Source organism: Vicugna pacos, chromosome 6 (assembly GCF_048564905.1).
Source record: "Vicugna pacos chromosome 6, VicPac4, whole genome shotgun sequence".
Lineage (NCBI taxonomy): Eukaryota > Metazoa > Chordata > Mammalia > Artiodactyla > Camelidae > Vicugna > Vicugna pacos.
In genome coordinates this window covers 30,877,461-30,894,516 of record NC_132992.1, presented here as the reverse complement: position 1 = coordinate 30,894,516, position 17,056 = coordinate 30,877,461, and the positions used below count along the sequence as shown (strand labels likewise).

General features: G+C 43.9%; 2 protein-coding genes and 2 non-coding genes across 5 annotated transcripts; all 4 read right to left on the bottom strand.

The window, feature by feature from the left end:
- Positions 1 to 229: 229 nt before the first annotated feature.
- Positions 230 to 15,162, bottom strand: RNASE4 (ribonuclease A family member 4). Of its 2 annotated transcripts, none has more exons than XM_006218136.4 (2): positions 15,025 to 15,162; positions 230 to 1,476 (listed from the first exon to the last, which is right to left on the bottom strand). In XM_006218136.4, the coding sequence occupies exon 2, from the start codon at positions 1,457 to 1,459 to the stop codon at positions 1,016 to 1,018; it is 444 nt and encodes a 147-aa protein (XP_006218198.1). In that variant the 5' UTR covers positions 1,460 to 1,476; positions 15,025 to 15,162; the 3' UTR covers positions 230 to 1,015. The 2 variants fall into 2 exon arrangements, with proteins under 2 accessions (XP_006218198.1, XP_015106547.1); XM_015251061.3 differs by having other exon boundaries at positions 14,960 to 15,097.
- ANG (angiogenin) lies at positions 4,316 to 15,163 on the bottom strand. Its single transcript, XM_072962755.1, has 2 exons — positions 15,025 to 15,163; positions 4,316 to 5,119 (listed from the first exon to the last, which is right to left on the bottom strand). The coding sequence occupies exon 2, from the start codon at positions 5,100 to 5,102 to the stop codon at positions 4,680 to 4,682; it is 423 nt and encodes a 140-aa protein (XP_072818856.1). The 5' UTR covers positions 5,103 to 5,119; positions 15,025 to 15,163; the 3' UTR covers positions 4,316 to 4,679.
- A 450-nt stretch (positions 15,164 to 15,613) lies between these two features.
- Positions 15,614 to 15,685, bottom strand: TRNAP-UGG (transfer RNA proline (anticodon UGG)). The gene has a single exon. It is a non-coding gene; the product is annotated as a tRNA-Pro (tRNA).
- A 1,281-nt stretch (positions 15,686 to 16,966) lies between these two features.
- TRNAY-GUA (transfer RNA tyrosine (anticodon GUA)) lies at positions 16,967 to 17,056 on the bottom strand. The gene is given in 2 exon segments: positions 16,967 to 17,002; positions 17,020 to 17,056. It is a non-coding gene; the product is annotated as a tRNA-Tyr (tRNA).

The following is a 17,056-nucleotide window of genomic DNA, read 5'->3' as shown; positions in this document are numbered from 1 at the left end:
AATTTTCAAAGGGAGAAGGGAAGGGGTGTGAGAATTGTCCTGAGAGGAATCTTTCCCTCTGGAGTAAATGAGACAGACGTTCTGTGTCCCCATCATTGATCTGATGCTCTTTAGACTTGGACTAGAGTTTATGGGGATATTAAACTATGTGTGTGTTTATAAACTGAGAAGAATTAAAAGAAGGTAGGAGGGGAAAAAATCTCACACACAAGACTATTGTCTCAAATGCTTGAAATTTAAGGTATCTTATTTCTTTTATTATAAAGAAAACATGAAAAATCTTTCAGTCAGGAAGAGTAAGTGAGTCTTAATGATCCAGTACATTTTTAACACTCTGACTTACTAGGGGTTTGAGAAGAGAAGAACAAAATTTCTTGTATCATTTCTTGGTCTTATTAGATTCAAACACAGTCAAGTTCCCAAATTTTACAGATAGCGCTCTCATCTGGCCAGTACATACTTCCCAAATTTTAACACTCCCCACAACAGCTGACTTTTGGGAATAACAAAACCCAGAAACTTTCAGAACATCTCTTGTGCTGAAGTGGAAAAAGTCCTAGATTAGTAGCCAGTTATACTGGACTTCTGTCTCAGATTTTCTACTAGCTTTATGTTCTTAGCAAATCCCTTAACTTGGGGCTTGTGTATCTTGCAGCATCAGCAGCAGTGTCCCAGGGGTGGTGTGACATTAGAAATGACGTAACTTAGATGAAAATGCTTGAAGTGCTCTGGACGTCCATATAATGACTAAATTCCAGAGGAGAGAATCCGAGAAAGCCAAGGCGACCAGTATTACAAAAGGAAGCTTATTACAGAAAAGCCCAGACCCATTATAAGTTTATGTCTCAACTTTCTCTTTCATGCAGTGTATTGAACAGAATGGGTCCTACAGAGAAAAAGAAGAAGAAACAAGCAGAGGAGACAGAGTCTGGGATAGCTCAAATGCACTACTCATTGCTACTTAAGGAGTAAGCTAGAGGCCAGCTGCTCGGAGAAAACCCCTGCTGGGTGGCATCTATTTGTCAAAGTGCACAGGCACCTCTGGGTTACCCTCACAGGCGATGACAACACGTCTCGTGCTGGCTGTGGCCCGGTACCTGCAGTTGGGAGCCCTGGAACTTCCTGTCTCCCTGCAGTCTGTGACCTTCACTACCCCCTCGTGGCAGTTCATCTTGCCATTCTTGCACTGAATGCTCGTGGTGCTACAGATGCTCTGAATCTTCCAAATGTCTTCATGAATGAACGTGTTGAAGTACTTGCACTGATATGAAGTCATCTTCCGTCTTTGCATCATCACGTTGCAGTAGCTATCACTGCCACCTTTCCCAGCAGGGTCCACGTGTTGCCGCAGGAATCGTTGGTACATGTAACTCTGCCCGTAGGAAGGCTGTACCAGCCCAAGCCCCAGCAGGGTCAGCAGCACGAGCAGCAGCAATGAATGGGTCTTTTGGAGCGCCATCACTACCTTGGAGGTGCCTAAAGAGAAACCAAGGGACAGGAAAAATCATCCTGATTCAACAGGAAGTGAGCAACACAAAGCAGCAAGGACAATCTCTGGAGAGTCAGACAGGTCCCTATTCTACACGTGCAGTTCAAGGGCTGGCCCCAACTGAACTCCTAGCTTGATACATACGGTTTCTACTGTCCTTTGTTTTCAAAGATGCTGGCAGATCACACTGAGTGACCGAAATGGCTGATGAGAAACCTGCACTTTATTCCACCTACAGCCTATATTTTGGTTAATGATAATGACTACGATCAGGCATAACTATCAGTCTTTTAAATGCCAGCCTCTAACTTCACAGCCACCTTTTGCCCGTGCACAGAAAGATACAAAGCTCTGTGTCACATTCCCGTGCCTGCAGCTGTAGATACGAGATGCGGAGTTAGGAAGAGAGGGAAGTGAAGGCGTTGTGGGAGGTGGTTGGCAGGGAGGAATTGATGCTCGATTTACTCCTCACCCAGGACCAGTGGATACAGCTTTTGAAGATACACTTAGCACTTGGGTAATAGCTTCATCACAACAACGTACTTTGGGTTGTTTTTCCCAAGTCTAATTTTGCACAGTTCTGTCTACTTTCTCAAATTCTGCTTCTTTGTGACCAATAACATGGTCACAAACCAAAATAACCAACTACAGGGAAGAATTAAGTTATTCATACAAGAGCAAACCCATGGCCCCAGCTACATTAACCAACCGATTTAACAAGACGTAGAAAAACATCCTAATGTAGACATCAATGGTTGCATCTCAAGGTTCTAGCTACAACAGAAGATGAGATGATCCCCATATCATCCCAACACATCTTTTTTGGTCAGAGCTTGTCCCTAAGGCCTTCTCCACTGCACCACCATCGAATCTCAGTAAGAGCTTCTTTTCATTCTGTGATCCCAGAGTCCGAGCTCTGCCACATTAACTGTGTGACCCTGGGGAAATTACTTAACCTCTCTCAGTGTATTTCCTCACAAGTAAAATGAGCATAATATCACCTACCTCTTAGGAATGTTGGGAGGAATAAATGATAAAATCAATGTAAAGTGTTTGTTACAATGCCTAGCACATGGTAGCTGTTGAGTAAATGTTGCCGAAGATCACCTTTGCAATTTCCATTTTTCTTGGGTTTCTTTGTAGCCTTCAATCTCATAAAATAATGACTACACTGAATCATATGTATTATTGACCCCCAGCTTTGGTCGAGTACCTGTACTTCCAAGAAATTGGAAGGCTGTTTTTAAGCTGAAATGTCGCCGATACTAGAATTTATGCCTTGTCCCTAGACAAATGTTTCCTCTCCAAAGTGCATGTAATTTTCTTCCTTGCATGTCACCATTCTTCAAAGCACTTGACATTTGGGGGTTTTCTTTTCTTTTCCTTGCAAAGTCAACACAGCACAGTGGACTAGGATTTTAGCTTCCCAAATGATTCACTTGAGGTAAAATGACTTGCCCGCAACTTGACATTTCATCCTAAACAGCTTTTGGTTGTGAGAGAAAGAGACCAGGAGCAAAAAATACTAGGATTGGGGACTACCCAGCTGTTAGCTCCATCAGGAAGCACCCCCATCCCATTGCCACATAATTTCCTGGGACACAGTCTTTTGTTCTAACACCAGGGCAGGAGATGCCATGGTCATACGCTAGGCAGAGGTTTGGACATGTGAGTTTTCACAGCTATGATGTGATCAGTGTAATAATGGTCCATGCCTTTGACTTTCATGACCTTGAGTGGACAGTGATCTGTATGGAAGCCCCATCGCCTCATATGAGGTAGACAGTACTGGTTGGAGAACCTGAGATGTTTCCAAATATTCTACCAAGCACTGGAACTTCCTCACTTCCTGAGGGCTTTTTTATTTTATAATATTGACAAATTTTCTAATAAAAGAAATTTGGAAAACTTCTCAACTACTTAGGAAAGAAATGACAATGTTTTCAATTTTGAAATCAATTAACTCAAGGCAAATACATTCATGCTCTGAATGTGCCCTGGTAACTGACTTCTTGTTTTCCTCCATAAATGAGAACACTTTCAGTGAGGCTGGGCTCTCTGTGGCACCTAGACACTGGTCTATAACCAGGTATTGAGGAACCAAGCCTTCTGGCTCATCTCAGGGCATGTAGGCATCAGGAGAGGCCATCTTGCAGGAAAACTGTGACCACTATACTCATTCACAATACAGCAAAACTAGTGATGTGTAACTGTAATTTATTAACTGCTTTCTAAATAAAATATCCAGGTACCGATTGATGAAATAAAGTAACAGGAAGTTAACCACTGAACCTGTGGATTAATTAGCACATTTTACAGAGACGGTCTGTTAATCGAAGTTCATGTTTACTTGAAAACATGTCCAGTTGAAGAAGAAAGGATAAGTTTGGAACCTTTCTATGACCACCCTAAGACCTTAGAGTTGCCAGACATCAGTTGGTACAGTGAAATGAGTAAAGAGAAAATAATGTAGTAATCAAATTTCTTGATCTTGATATGAAATAACTTTGAAACTATCCTGGGAACATTTCGTTCAAAGCAATGTCAAATTACCTCCTGCTTAAGGTTAAGAGGTGGCTGCCCTGAATGGATTTTGGTATTCATGCAGGATTACAAATGTGTGTGTGTGTGTGTGTGAGACAGAGAGAGAGAGAGAGAGAGAGAGAGTGTAATTAATCTGTTTTTATTTAGTCCTATACTCCTCTTCCTAAGGTTTAACATTTGTAAAAGTTATACTTGCTTATTATTTGATAACAGTTTGCCCCTCTTGAAAATTCTGCTCCACGGCCATTTGGATTTTCCCAGAAATCTCTGTAAGATGAATTTAACATTCTTGCCATCACAGAAGGGTAAAGTACACCTCCCTAAGGCCTGATAAGGAACTGACTGGTAAAGAAAAAGCATTTCTGTTCCATCCAACCCTGGAGTGGGGGTGGGGGATCGCGGGGAGTGGGAGAAACAGCTGAATAGAGAAATGGGGAGAGATCAATAGGCCAGGAATCAGTGAGAAAATTTGATTCTTAATGATTTCAGAGATGTTTTTGTTTGGTAAACATACTGTAAAACAGAAAACAAAGGACCAGACAGCTCATGTTCTGGACCTCCAGCAGTGAACACTGCCACCACTGTTCTGGGGTGTGGATGGGAGACGGAAGGACAGAAGGGCAGAGCCGGCTCTGGGCTGCCAGCTTCAAGGGATAAAGGTCTCATCAAGGTGGACAGGAAAGCCATTTCTACAGGCAATAACAATGACTCTGTAGGCTTTTGTGGCTCTGTACCGGCACGGAGGCCGGGGGGACCCTCCCTTGTGCCTGCAAGTGGTGACCTGGAAAGCAGACTTGCTTCTCCTGAGACCTATCCCATAAGGCTCTCCATTCGTGTCTTCACAGATGGCCTTGATGTTGCTGTCACTGCCATGAACAAAGGTGTTGGTGTCTTTGCAGGGTGAGGTCAGGCCTCGTATCCTCATCATGGTTTCACAGTATCTGTCATTCCGGCCTTTGGGGTTGGCATCATGGTGCTTGGACAGGAATTCCTGGTATCCCTGGGCCAAGGTCGGTGGGATCAGACCCACACCCAGCAGGAAGACCAACAAGAGGGGGCCCATCACCATCTTTTCCACAAAGGCTCCTGCCAAGGGCAAAAGGAGGTATGATGTGGGCACAGAACAGCATTGCCACATTAGGCTAAAAGGACAGGGACTTTTCTCTCTGACAGGGTATCATGGATCAGGTATCCTCTGGTACCTAAGTATTCTTCTCTTTCTCTTTCCTCATTAATCTCATATTTTTTGTCCATCAACTTTTTAAGGAAAGTCTATTCCAATGTTTCCTGAACACAACTTCCAGCCCCAACCACTCTTTCTCATTTCTTAAAATCGCCGAGTATGTACCTTTCTATCAGTTGTAGCATTACAAAAATCCATACACAGTCTTTAATTCATGGATTAACTAACTGAGTAACAAATATTACATAAGCCCCTACTGGGTTCCAAGCACTGTGCTAGATCCTGGAACACAAAGACCACTGACACACCTACCAGAGGATATAGCATCCCTGGGGAAGGGATGGAAGAACCAACTTACTGAGATGAGACAGTAAGATAGGAGGTGAGACCTGTGAAGAAGGGGGACTTTTAGGGAACCCTGAGCCCAGGGAAGGAGCAATCAGAGAAGTCCAGGTACTCAAGTCAGTCAGTCAGTTGACTGTGAGGAGAGACGTGAGAGCAGTTTCACCTTGAGGTGAAGGGAAGCAGACCTAATTCCCCAAGGAGTAGGTGGTTCATGGCCAAAGGTGGGATTACTACGTACTATTTGGAAAGAACAGGGAGGAGCGTGGAGGAATCCATGTAAGCTTGGGAGTGGGTCTGGGGTCAACCCTTACAGAGGACTGAAGGAAGAGGAATTCAAGCTCATTCTTAGGAGCTTCTTGCATTGGGAACAATTTGAATTATTCTCAGAGAATATTTTTGTTTCCCCCGCATACATACATAGACTGTTACACAACAGGCAAATGGTGTTACCATGTCAACAAACAAACAAACAAAAGTCCTTAGATCTTTTCATCAAACCAAAGGTCTTATCATTTGCTGTAATGATTTCTTAACGTCATCCTCAGAAGAAGGAGAAGAGCAGCCATCATCTCTCAAGAGCTGTCAACTGAAACACTGGACATCCCGGGAGTGGTGTGTCAGGCACTCAGACACACCCAGAGAGTTAATAGTGTGCTTATTCCTGGGGCATAATTTTAACTTAATGATAGATAATCAAAAATAGAACTAAACAGGTAAGGATGATAACAAGAGAGGAAACAAATTTTCCTATGAACCACTAAGATTGTATCTTATGAAACTTGCTGATTTGAAAATAGAAAGCTATTTGGTATTTGCAGCAGGTAGTTTCTGACTATACCTTCAGTTCTTCAGAGAAAATTTGAAAGAACAGGGCCTTTAAAACTCACCAAAGTCCTCTTGTAGTAGCTCACAATGAAAAAAAAAATGGGACAATGAATATACGTATGTTTATGTATAACTGAGAAATTGTGCTCTACACTGGAATTTGACACAGCATTATAAAATGACTACAACTCAATAAAAAAATGCTAAAAAAAAAAAACCCACCAAAGTCCTACTCCGTATTATGCCAAATACATGTGAATGCCCACACATCTAAGAACAAGAATGACTTTCCACTGGAAACTGGAAACTAATTTTTATGATTTTGCTTTTGGAATTGTTGGTCTATGAGTAACTAATTTATATCTGGCTATGATTTCTTGACACTCTTCATACATACTGAGAAATTCTTACAATGGGAGAAAAATTTGGCCTTCAATTTCTTCCTCTTCTTCTGTATCCATTTGCTGCACCCGGCTTTAATGAATTTGAACACAAGTCACGAGTTTCCAGGTACATATATGTGCATATATGTCCACTTTACAATTGCTTCCTCCATCTCTTAATTCTTCTGGACAGGAGTGAGAGGATGGTGAAAACTTTTTCTTGTTCTTCAGGGCCTTATGGTCTTTTGTTGCCACCTAGATCTTGGTGAATTTTTTTGGTTAAATAAGGCTTTTAATTTCTGTGCCCACACGAATTCTCTTTGTTGGTTTCTCCAAAATGGTACTTTCTTCATCTAGTGTGCCATTACAGTCCCTTTTGGCTTTTGTTTCTTCCTTATGGAGCAAAGGTGTGTGCTTGATGCGTCCCCTACATACAAAATGCTGGACCCAGGATTCTAATCCTTGGCATTTAGGACGATCCATTAGAGGCTAATAAGTACACTTTTTCACTTTATATAAAGGCACTGGTCTGCGACCTTCAGTTTATTCCTTTTCTTGGGTGGCGGAGGTATTTAGGATTATTCATTCATTCATTCATTTATTTTAGTGGTGGTACTGGGGATTGAACCTGGGACCTCATGCATGCCAGGCATGTGCTCTACTACTGAGTGTATCCTCCCCCTGCAACTTATTCTTAAATGTAATGTAATCTTTATGAACCCTAAATTTGTACATTGTCGTGGATACTTAATTATTAATTTTATAGTGTGTTTTTGTGTGGAAGTCAGTTTTGTGTGTTGTAGCCCTTAAAGAGACCACAGGTCATAGCACTAAGCCTATCGCGCTGCCAAACAGCCCTGGGAGCACAACCGTGAATGCAGGAAGATGAAGGGCTTCGGGGTTCTGCTGGCTCCAGGGGAAGGCATGGGACAGGGTGGGCAGAGTGACCTCTCTTTCTCATCAGCATTTGGCATCGATCCCCCTTGTCTGTTTCATCTTAACTGTGGACAAATTTGGTACGCTGATGAAGAATTACCAAATTATACGCTAAGACTTTTTTTGGTTATTCCTCAGTACTGAAGTAAATAAACAGGTATCAGCTGAAAAGATTTCCTTTAAGCACATGAAAGCATAATTTGTAATAGAAACAGCAGAAGTGTGTTCTTGGGATTTTAGCAAGAAAGTGGTACACGAGTGGGAGGGGAGAGCCACACCTCAGAGAAGAACAAGGACTCTGAGGTGGCTGCTGCTCCATCACAGCTGCTGGGCTGCCTGGCTCCCCATGTGTTAAGCTCTTTTACATTTACATTGTGCTTTTCAGTCTCCTGGGTGTGTTTTCTCTTTCTAGTCTTTTGCAAGACAAAGTTTTATTAATTTGTAATCCATTAAGTCTCTTGCTCTGCAATGGACAAATATTGCCTTCCCATGTCAAAGTCAACTGTAGAATGGCAGGCTCTCAAGGTGAGAAGGGTCCCCATAGGTCAGAGTTGACACTTCTCTGCCAGAGGCCAGAATCCCAGAGTTCAAAAATCTGGAAGCAGAACCTGAGCTGGTAGTACCCAGAAGAGGCGTTAGGTGGCAGTGGCGGGTAGGAATGGTGCCAACATGTTCCACACTGTAGAGGAAACTGGGGGTCCTTGAAGGAGGTGCCAGGATTGCACAGGGGATGTTGTGGTTCACCGAAGTAAGTATGAGCCGGCAGGCTTGTCTAGAGATTCTCTCCAAACACCATATGCTTTAGATATTAAAACGAAGGACACCTCCCTAGAAAGGAGTGTCAAAGCAAACATCACAAAGCTCAGGATATGCCCTCAAGGACATCACAAAATAAAGATTTACCTCTTGTCAAGTGCCATTCCCAAACCACCATTCATGTGATCTTGAGCAAACAATTACCCATGTACTCACCAGTGTTTCCTACTGGTGCACAATCCACAGGAGGGCAGAGCTCATGTTATTCACCTTGAATCACAATGCTTGCCTCACAGTAGACCCTTAATAATAATTTAATGACTGACTTCATTTTCCTCTCCAGGTCTGAATTTGTTCATCTGTAAATAAAGTGAGTTGCTAGAGCAAAAAGTCTGAAATTCCATGGGTTCTCATTAGGCGTAAAGGAGCCTTTCAAGTTTCACTAGCAAAAGTCCAGTGTCCATGGAATTGTAAAGGTAAGTCTGTGTAAGTTTAGTGGGTGGCACGAGGCACCAGCTGGAAGAGATGACAGGATGACCTGCAGTCTGGTCTCACGGGTGTGCATCCTCTCTGAGGCTCGGTGTGTAAACCCAGACCACATCACTTCTAGTTAAGGCACTGGACTGACATTGCACTGGGACTCTGCATCCGAAAAAGCTATTTGTTCGCTGAGAGGCTGAAGGTCCTCATGTCCCTGTCTGGGGCGGTAAAGAATCTTTATTCCTGATTTACAGAATTTGCACCTTCATTCTGTAACAACTCAGGTAACGTTTGCTCAGGCTTATTGTAATCTTGACTCCCAAAGACATCCAGAAACCAAATCCCAGCAAGTACACAGCACGGCCACTGCTATCTAACATCTGCTCCCAAACTCACACCTTCCACACTCTTACATTCAATTCTAAATTTCCCCAAAACAGAGGTAAAATGCAATCGGGAGAAAACAACTAAGAGACAGACTGTTTGTGGTACAGAAGTGAATCTGCCTAGGCCAACCACGGTATAGAGCCTCACCTCTGGTCAAGGGTGGTCAGACTCATCCACATATACCCTTTTAGACCCAAGCACATAATTGTCAGTGGAATTTGTTCCATCTGTTCTTTAGGCTAACTTGATCCTCTGTCTCAAACCAATCCCTTGGTCTTTACAAAAATTACCATTCTCTTCCTCTCACCACAGGCAATATTTGCACTCCAGGGATTCATCAAACTTTATGCACCAGGGGATTACCTTGACCGGTTGTGATCAGTAACTAAGGTTAGAGTTTCCACGAATATAGCTTCACACTTCCATGTGTTCTAGAGCAATTTCCTTCAAAGTGCAAGCATACCACCCAATGCGTAGTCCTCCTCTTTAGTTGTTTTCTTCTTTCTTCTCTTCAACCTGCCTGTATACCCTCTTTTGACCTTGGGATGCATTCCACTTTGCTTTCAAAGAGCACCCAAAATTATTCTTTCTTTTTCTAAGGGAGGTACTGGGAACTGAACCTAGGACTTTATGCATGCTAAGCACACATTTTACCACTGAGCTATATCCCCTTCCTCTCCTACGACCCCACTCAACCCCTAAAGCTTGAAGGAAAGAAAGTAGCAGGAAAGATTACAAGAAAACAGCTAAAAATATATTTTATCTTGCTTTTCTTGTTAAGTCATACATAATGCCTGTATCCAGGGGAACTCCGGATGACCTTCAGCAAGCAGCTTTCCCAAATCTTTGGGGACTTAATCACAATTTAGGAATCCCTCCTAAACCTCCACTTACTCCCAGTCTCACCAATTTCCCTTTAGCTACATATAGGATATTGTAAAAGAAATCTTTTCATTTCAAACTTTGGAATCTAATTCATTTTCTTCTTAATTCATGAGCTTGGGCCCAGTGGCTTTAAAAGGGGGGAAATGGTTTCATTGAAAAGGATGGACATTTAGAAATAGTAAATAAATACACACATGCCTAATAAATAAATAAATAGAACAATAGATTACCCAGGAGGAAGAATCTTACAAAAATCTGGAAGTTTCCCTCCAACTGAAGAGAGGTTCCAGCCACTTGTTCCTAGAGTTGGGGTCCAGCGGTGTGAACCTGGAGGCCCCTCCTGGTTCCGATTAAATAGGGATCAGATGAACTGGGTCAGGAGACTTAATCTAAAGAGTCCCAGTCCTGGCAGAGACATCAAAACCAAGGACACTGCTCTTAGACAAACAAGGAGAGTCACCCTCTCCAGGGCATGACTGGGTCAACTATTAACCCACCTGAGGGGATCAGAGATCTGTTCTGGGACGCAAAGTGTGCTGAACATGGCCTTTGGTCCCAAAGCTGCCTTTTTCTGATGTCCACGGACGGTTCTTACTCTTGCCCACAAAAGAACTGAGGTTTCATGGTTAGCATGCAGTGATCTGGGTGCAGACGATGCTGTTTCTTGGGCCAGCTCCAAGAACTGCCTTGGGAGAAGCCTGCAGAGCAAGACGGGGGCTCCCAGCAAGACGCAGTTCCACTGTCCTTTCTGTTTAGACACATGACTTGGGTCCACGAAACGGTAGGAGGTAGGAGTCACAGAACCGGGAAGGCACCTCCAGAGAGGGTTATGTGACAGGTGTTAGCACCCTGCCCCTGACCTCAGCCTCCCAGCTACTAACGCTCGGAAGTATCCTTACTGTTATTTCCTGGGCTTCTCCTTTCTTTCATCCTTACCTGTGCATAGAAACAACCTTTTTTTTTTTTGGCTTATAACTTTCTTGACTTGCCCAGCTTCCGCTTATAAAAGCCTTCCATTGTACAGCTCCTCAGAGCACCTCTCTTACTTACTAGATGAGATGCTGCCCCATTCATGGCTCATTCAAAAAGCCAATTAGATCTTCAAATTTACTCGAAACCATTTGGTTTTTTAACAGGGATGCAGGGCCTGTACTGGATTCTAACAAGGTGCCCAGATGCTCACTTTTCCTTTTGTGGGCAAACACAGTGTTTGAGAGGGGAACCTTATGTTAAATTGATCATACTTTGCCTTTTGAACACACAGCAAAAAGCAAAGTCCTAAAGTTTTCAGTTGCTTATCAGAGAGGAGGTTGCCAGGCCCATTGCAACACCCTTACTGCCTCAGCAGTCCTGGACCAGGAAGGAGCAGTGGGCTCCCACTGTCTGTGGGGATTAAGGTGACTTGATCAACAGCACCCACCCTTCTCTGGTAAACAGCCTAAAAGCAGATAAGATACTCCACTCCAACGTCACACACGTACCGTCCCGTGGCCTCAAAGCCCAGTGCAAACACCAGCTCACATGGAGATCAGCCTCTGAGTATAGAGGGTGCAGCCTGTGTCTCTGAGCAAGGCGGGTCCTTTTTTTGTTTCGGGGATTTAGCCAGGCGCCCTTTGGAGATTTCACAACCTGTCATAGAGTTGACAATGCCAGAAGCCACCTAGGTGAATGGCAGATGATTGCTTTCATTCTAAGTGTTTTTCTTTTCAGCTTGGCACCATGAGGTTATGACGAAACAGAAAAGAAGGTTTTGGAATAAAAAAATTTTGCTATCTCATTAAAATGCATGTAAGGGCTTAGTCAAAATACTTATAATAAGGAATTACAGTCAACCCTCCATACCCACAGGTTCCCCATCCTTGGATTCAACCAACCATGGCCCAAAAATATTTGGAAAAGCATTCCAGAAAGTTCCAAAAAGGAATCTTTTAAATTCGCTGTGCCCCAGCAATGGCCTTTATATTGTATTAGGTATTATAAGTAATCTAGACATGATTTAAAGTATAGGGAGGATGTGCACAGATTATATACAAACACTGTGCGTGCCATTTTATATAGGGGGCTTGAGCATCGGATTTTGGTATCCTTGGAAGGTCCTGGAACCAGTTTCCCTTGGCTACCGAGGGACTGCCTTGTAGCCTGTGACTGTGGTGTATCTTTTTATTAGTAACTTTAATAGATGTGAAGCACTTGCCAATTGAGAAAAAAAGCTCATATATATATATATATATATTTTTAATCCTTATATATTTTTAAATGTTCTGACAGTTGGAACTTTAAAGTCATTCCCCTTTTCCTGAAATGTTTTTCTGTCTCTCCTTCAAGCCAATAGTGGGTTCCCTGCACATGGACACAGGAAACATGGGTTCTCCTTCTAAGGACTTTTGTGCTGGTGTACTTTCCCCTTTATACAGACTACATGTGTTTCATTCTGTCCTTACGACTAATTATGAAATTATTGGGATAAAGGCAAGGGGTTAATCTCTAAATTCCTTTATACCGCTAACAGTTTTTAGGTCTATAGACATGAAATTTATCTAATAACCAAAGTAATGGTTAAAAGAGGATGAAGCCCAGAGAGAAAGAAGGATCCCACCTCCACTCCAGGAAGTGGGGGACACTATTGATTGAGGGAGGATGGGGACAGAGTCCTGCTGACACGCTTGTATTTCCAAACAAAGACAAACATTAAACATTCACTTTCAACAAACTCTGGGTTCTGTGCCCATTCCCTCTTTCCCAGGTATTTCAGTGTGTTCTTCTGAGAATAGCTGTTAACAGAGATTGCTCTTTGCTCAAATACAGAGTAAATAAAGACTAAAGAGGGATTTCACTGGCCCACTGTGGTCCACATTCTTGGCAATTTACTTTATGAATCACACTGGTAAATGCTTCCAACAGTAACTCGACAAACCTCTCGGTTTTGCCTGTTTATAACCTCACATCTGCTCTTTCAACAATAGCTGGAGCCATTTCTCTTTTCCTGGAATGGTTTTTCCCATCCTCTCTGCCAAACTAGTTCTCCACATAACATCTTTCATATAAGCCACGTTCCTAACATCCTGTAGTCAGAATAAGGACTGGGATCTAAGCGGGGGAGCTCAGACACTATCTGCCAACCCGTCACTTTACAGACGAGGTGCAAAGGAAGAACATGTATCGCCCAGTGAACATCTGCCTTTCCAGGGACTAGAAGCTTCCCAATGCACCACACAGCTTTCATAACTCGTGAGCAGCTTACGTAATTAAGTAGCTCTTTGAATTTGGGGGGGGGGGGGATGGGTAATTAGGTTTATTTATCTTTAATGGAGATATTGGGGGAGATTGAACCCAGGACCTTATGCATGTTAAGCACTCACTCTACTACTGAGCTATAAACCCCAAGTAGCACTTTGAATATCTGTGGCTGCTTCTGGGAAGTTAGCCATATGCTATTCAGATAATTTATGTCACTTGGGTCTCCAGTGATTACATTTATGACTTGATCATGAGGTTCTTAATGACACAGGAAAGGTCTTGGCTCTGTCCAGGAAGAGGACATTTTCTTCTACCCTTCTAGGTTCTTCTGGCTGGTCAAAGAATCAAATTGACATGAGACAGATTAACAGAAGAAAATCAAAGAGATATTTAATAACAAGTACACCGCAGAGAGATCCAGGAAAACTGAGTAACTCTCCAAAATGGCAGAGGTCCTCTGTTTAAATACCATCCTCAGGTAAAGACAAAAGAGGATGTTGAGGGTGGGGCAACTTAGATGTGGGAGGTTACCAGGAAAAGCACAGTGAACAAAGGTAAGATTGTTATGCAAACTTAAGTCTCTGCCTTCTCCCTTGGCAGGAGTTTGCAAAGATTGGGTCATCCTCCTCTTCCTGGTACAGGGAGGGAGCCACCCTTACAAATGAAGATTTCCCTTATAAACATAAATGTTTTTCTTACAAAAAGGGAATTCCTGCTAGGTTTTCAGGATTTTCCCCTAGTCTGCTGTTTCTTAGAAAATAACCAGCTTAAAATATGCCAAAGAGATATTTTGGGCTGACAAATTCTGCTCCCCTGCAGCCTATTTGAGATTTACCCCGTCCCCAGAATGGTGCTGAAAATGTTTTTGTTTTGTTTTGTTTTAAACTGTCTTTCCTAAGCAAGCCCTGTGTTCATACCATTTGATGTGCTGTCTTAGAGTAAGAAAGCTGAGGATCCCAAGTTCCAGTAAGAAAGCTTAGAGAAGAGGATGTTGGCAAAGTGTCTCAAAGAATTCCACAACTCGGGCTGAGGGTGGATTAAGGTCCAGGTAAGAGATAAGTAAATAGAAAAGGAAAACGTGAGTTCTCAATAATGCTCACAAAAACTGAACAAGGCCTGTTCCATAAATCTGGCGATTAACCTGGGTACCAAGCAAAGAATCCTTAGTTTGGAGGACAGGCAGGCTTCCCCAGATTTCCCTTCGGTTGGAGTCCTCCTTTGAGCCCATGTTCTAGAAGCTCATGTCAAAAGACATTCACGCTGGCCTCTGTACTGAGCTGCAGAAAATAAGCACCCGAGTAGGAATCGGAATGGCGAACTCTACAGGAACTGAACTTCACCTACTTCCTTCCCATTCCTCGGATCCTCCAATTCCGTCCCTCAAACGCCTCCTGGAGGAGCCCCACACTGCCTCTGCTAAGAAGGGACTCCCGCGGCCCAAATGCCCCTGATAAAGCTACCAAAAAGCAGGAGGGGAGAGGGGATGGAGGAACACGAGTGTGAACCCACCTCGGCCTCGGAACAAGCTGCAGAAAAAGGGCAGGACTGGGAAAAGAGAAGTTTTTGTTTCTCACCCGCTTCTCCTCCCAGTGATGACGATGGGTAGCCGGTAGAAGAGCAAAGGTGTTCTTTTGAATCTCTGTTTAGATCTGCGTGCGGTCAGTGTGCATATGTGTGTGTACACGGACGGCGTGGAGATGCAAAGAGGCGAGGAGGGTCAGAGTGAGAGCATTTTTGTAGTTGGGACCGCGCCCCGTTTCTCGGATGAGGCGCCCCCGACGCCGCCCAGCCAGGACCCGCCTCTGAAGCAGGCGTCAGAGCAGCCCCCGCCCCAGGCGGAGCGGGTGGGTCCCCACCTGGGCAGGGAGCGAGCGTGGAGATCCGAGTTCTACGCCCCTGGGCCACGAGGACAGGGCTTCTGGGGGCCGCAGATTGCGGGACCCTGACCCCTGCTCCCGGGCGTGAGGCTGCCCCTCCAGGCGTCCGCTGGCGAGATTCCAGGAAGCCAGGCAGTTTCGCCCGGCACACGTCATCAGCGCCCACCTACCACTAGTTCCATCAGTGTGCCTCTCTTTTGTAGAACAGCTTGGAAAGCGGGAAAGTTTGTACAGAATTAAACTTTTTTCAGCAGTTACCAAAGGGAGGAAATTTTTTCAAAAACTTGGGCTCGTCCGGGATTTGAACCCGGGACCTCTCGCACCCAAAGCGAGAATCATACCCCTAGACCAACGAGCCACTTTGGGCAAGCTCTTGCCTATGTTTTCCCTGGATCTCACTTTTCCGTCAGCGATCGGCCAACACCCAGCTCTGGAATTTTGTTTTCTAGTGTGACATTTACCTTTGGCTTTGTTTAGCTCTTCCATTTTCATGAACTCTCGCGTCTCCCTCTGACTCTAGCTTCGCTTGTTCTCCCCCGTCCATGTCCTGGACCCCTCCAGACGCTGGATGAGGCAAGGAGAGGCAGCTTTTTAGACATCAGGCCGCCTGTCTGAACTCCAACAAGTCCCTCCCGGAACAGTCCAGCCCTGAACTCCAGCTTGGAGGGAGCCTGGAGAGAAACAAGCTGGAGCCTTAGGGCCCGAGCTGGGGTCGGTTGCAAGACTGTAGTGTCCTGAGCCCTGGCACGGACGCGCGGGATGTGTATCTGTCGGGCTGCTACTACCTCGAGCGAGTATAAAATCCTAGGGGGAGAACTAACGGGCATCAAAATACGGGGAGCCACTATTTTGCTCTGTTGGAGGTGAACCAGCCTGGCGCGTGTTCGGGAAGTCCAGACGCCTTGCGATTTTCCTTGGTGCGAAGCAAATGTTTCTTCTCCCCATGATTTGCTTAAATCGTTTCCTCAGTCTGAAATTCTCTCTCCCAGTCTCATCCCAATTCACTTCAAATCCTATTCCTCCTTCCTGCTCCAGCTCAAAATGGTTTTACGGAACTATAAAAATGTATAAACAGATGAATAAATTAAAAGTGCCTTCACCTGAATGAGTGTGTGTGTGTGAGTGCGTGTGTGTGTGTGTGTTTAGAGTAAATGAAGGTCTCGGGGGTTGTCTTGCAAATTAAAGTCCCAAGGGCCGCAGGATATGTAAATATATAAATATATATAAATATAAATATAAATATATATATATCCCAGTGTGTATGTTTATGTATATATATGTATCTATATATATATACATAAACATACACACACACACACACACATGTATTCTGTACCAAAGAGTAGTCTTGGGTCTCCAACCTTTGGACCTGAAAACTAAATTCAGCTAAAACATCAAACTCAGAAACTTTCCAGATGGTTTGAAGAGTTAGTGTACAATCCCCCTTTTATTAAAAAGAGTGGCCAACAAGAGCAGTATTTTAAGGTGTGATACTTGTATAAATTCTTGCAAGTAAGCTAAGTTTATCTTTGCGGTGGGGTAAGTTCTGGAGAAAAGGACTCTAGAAGAGTGAAAACGACGTAAGAAACAGTAGAGCAACGGCTCACCGGGTGGCGGCAAACCTCAAAACGTCAACCCCTCCTTCGAGCCGGAATCGAACCAGCGACCTAAGGATAACCAGGTAGGGAAATACTACAGTCCTCCGCTCTACCAGCTGAGCTATCGAAGG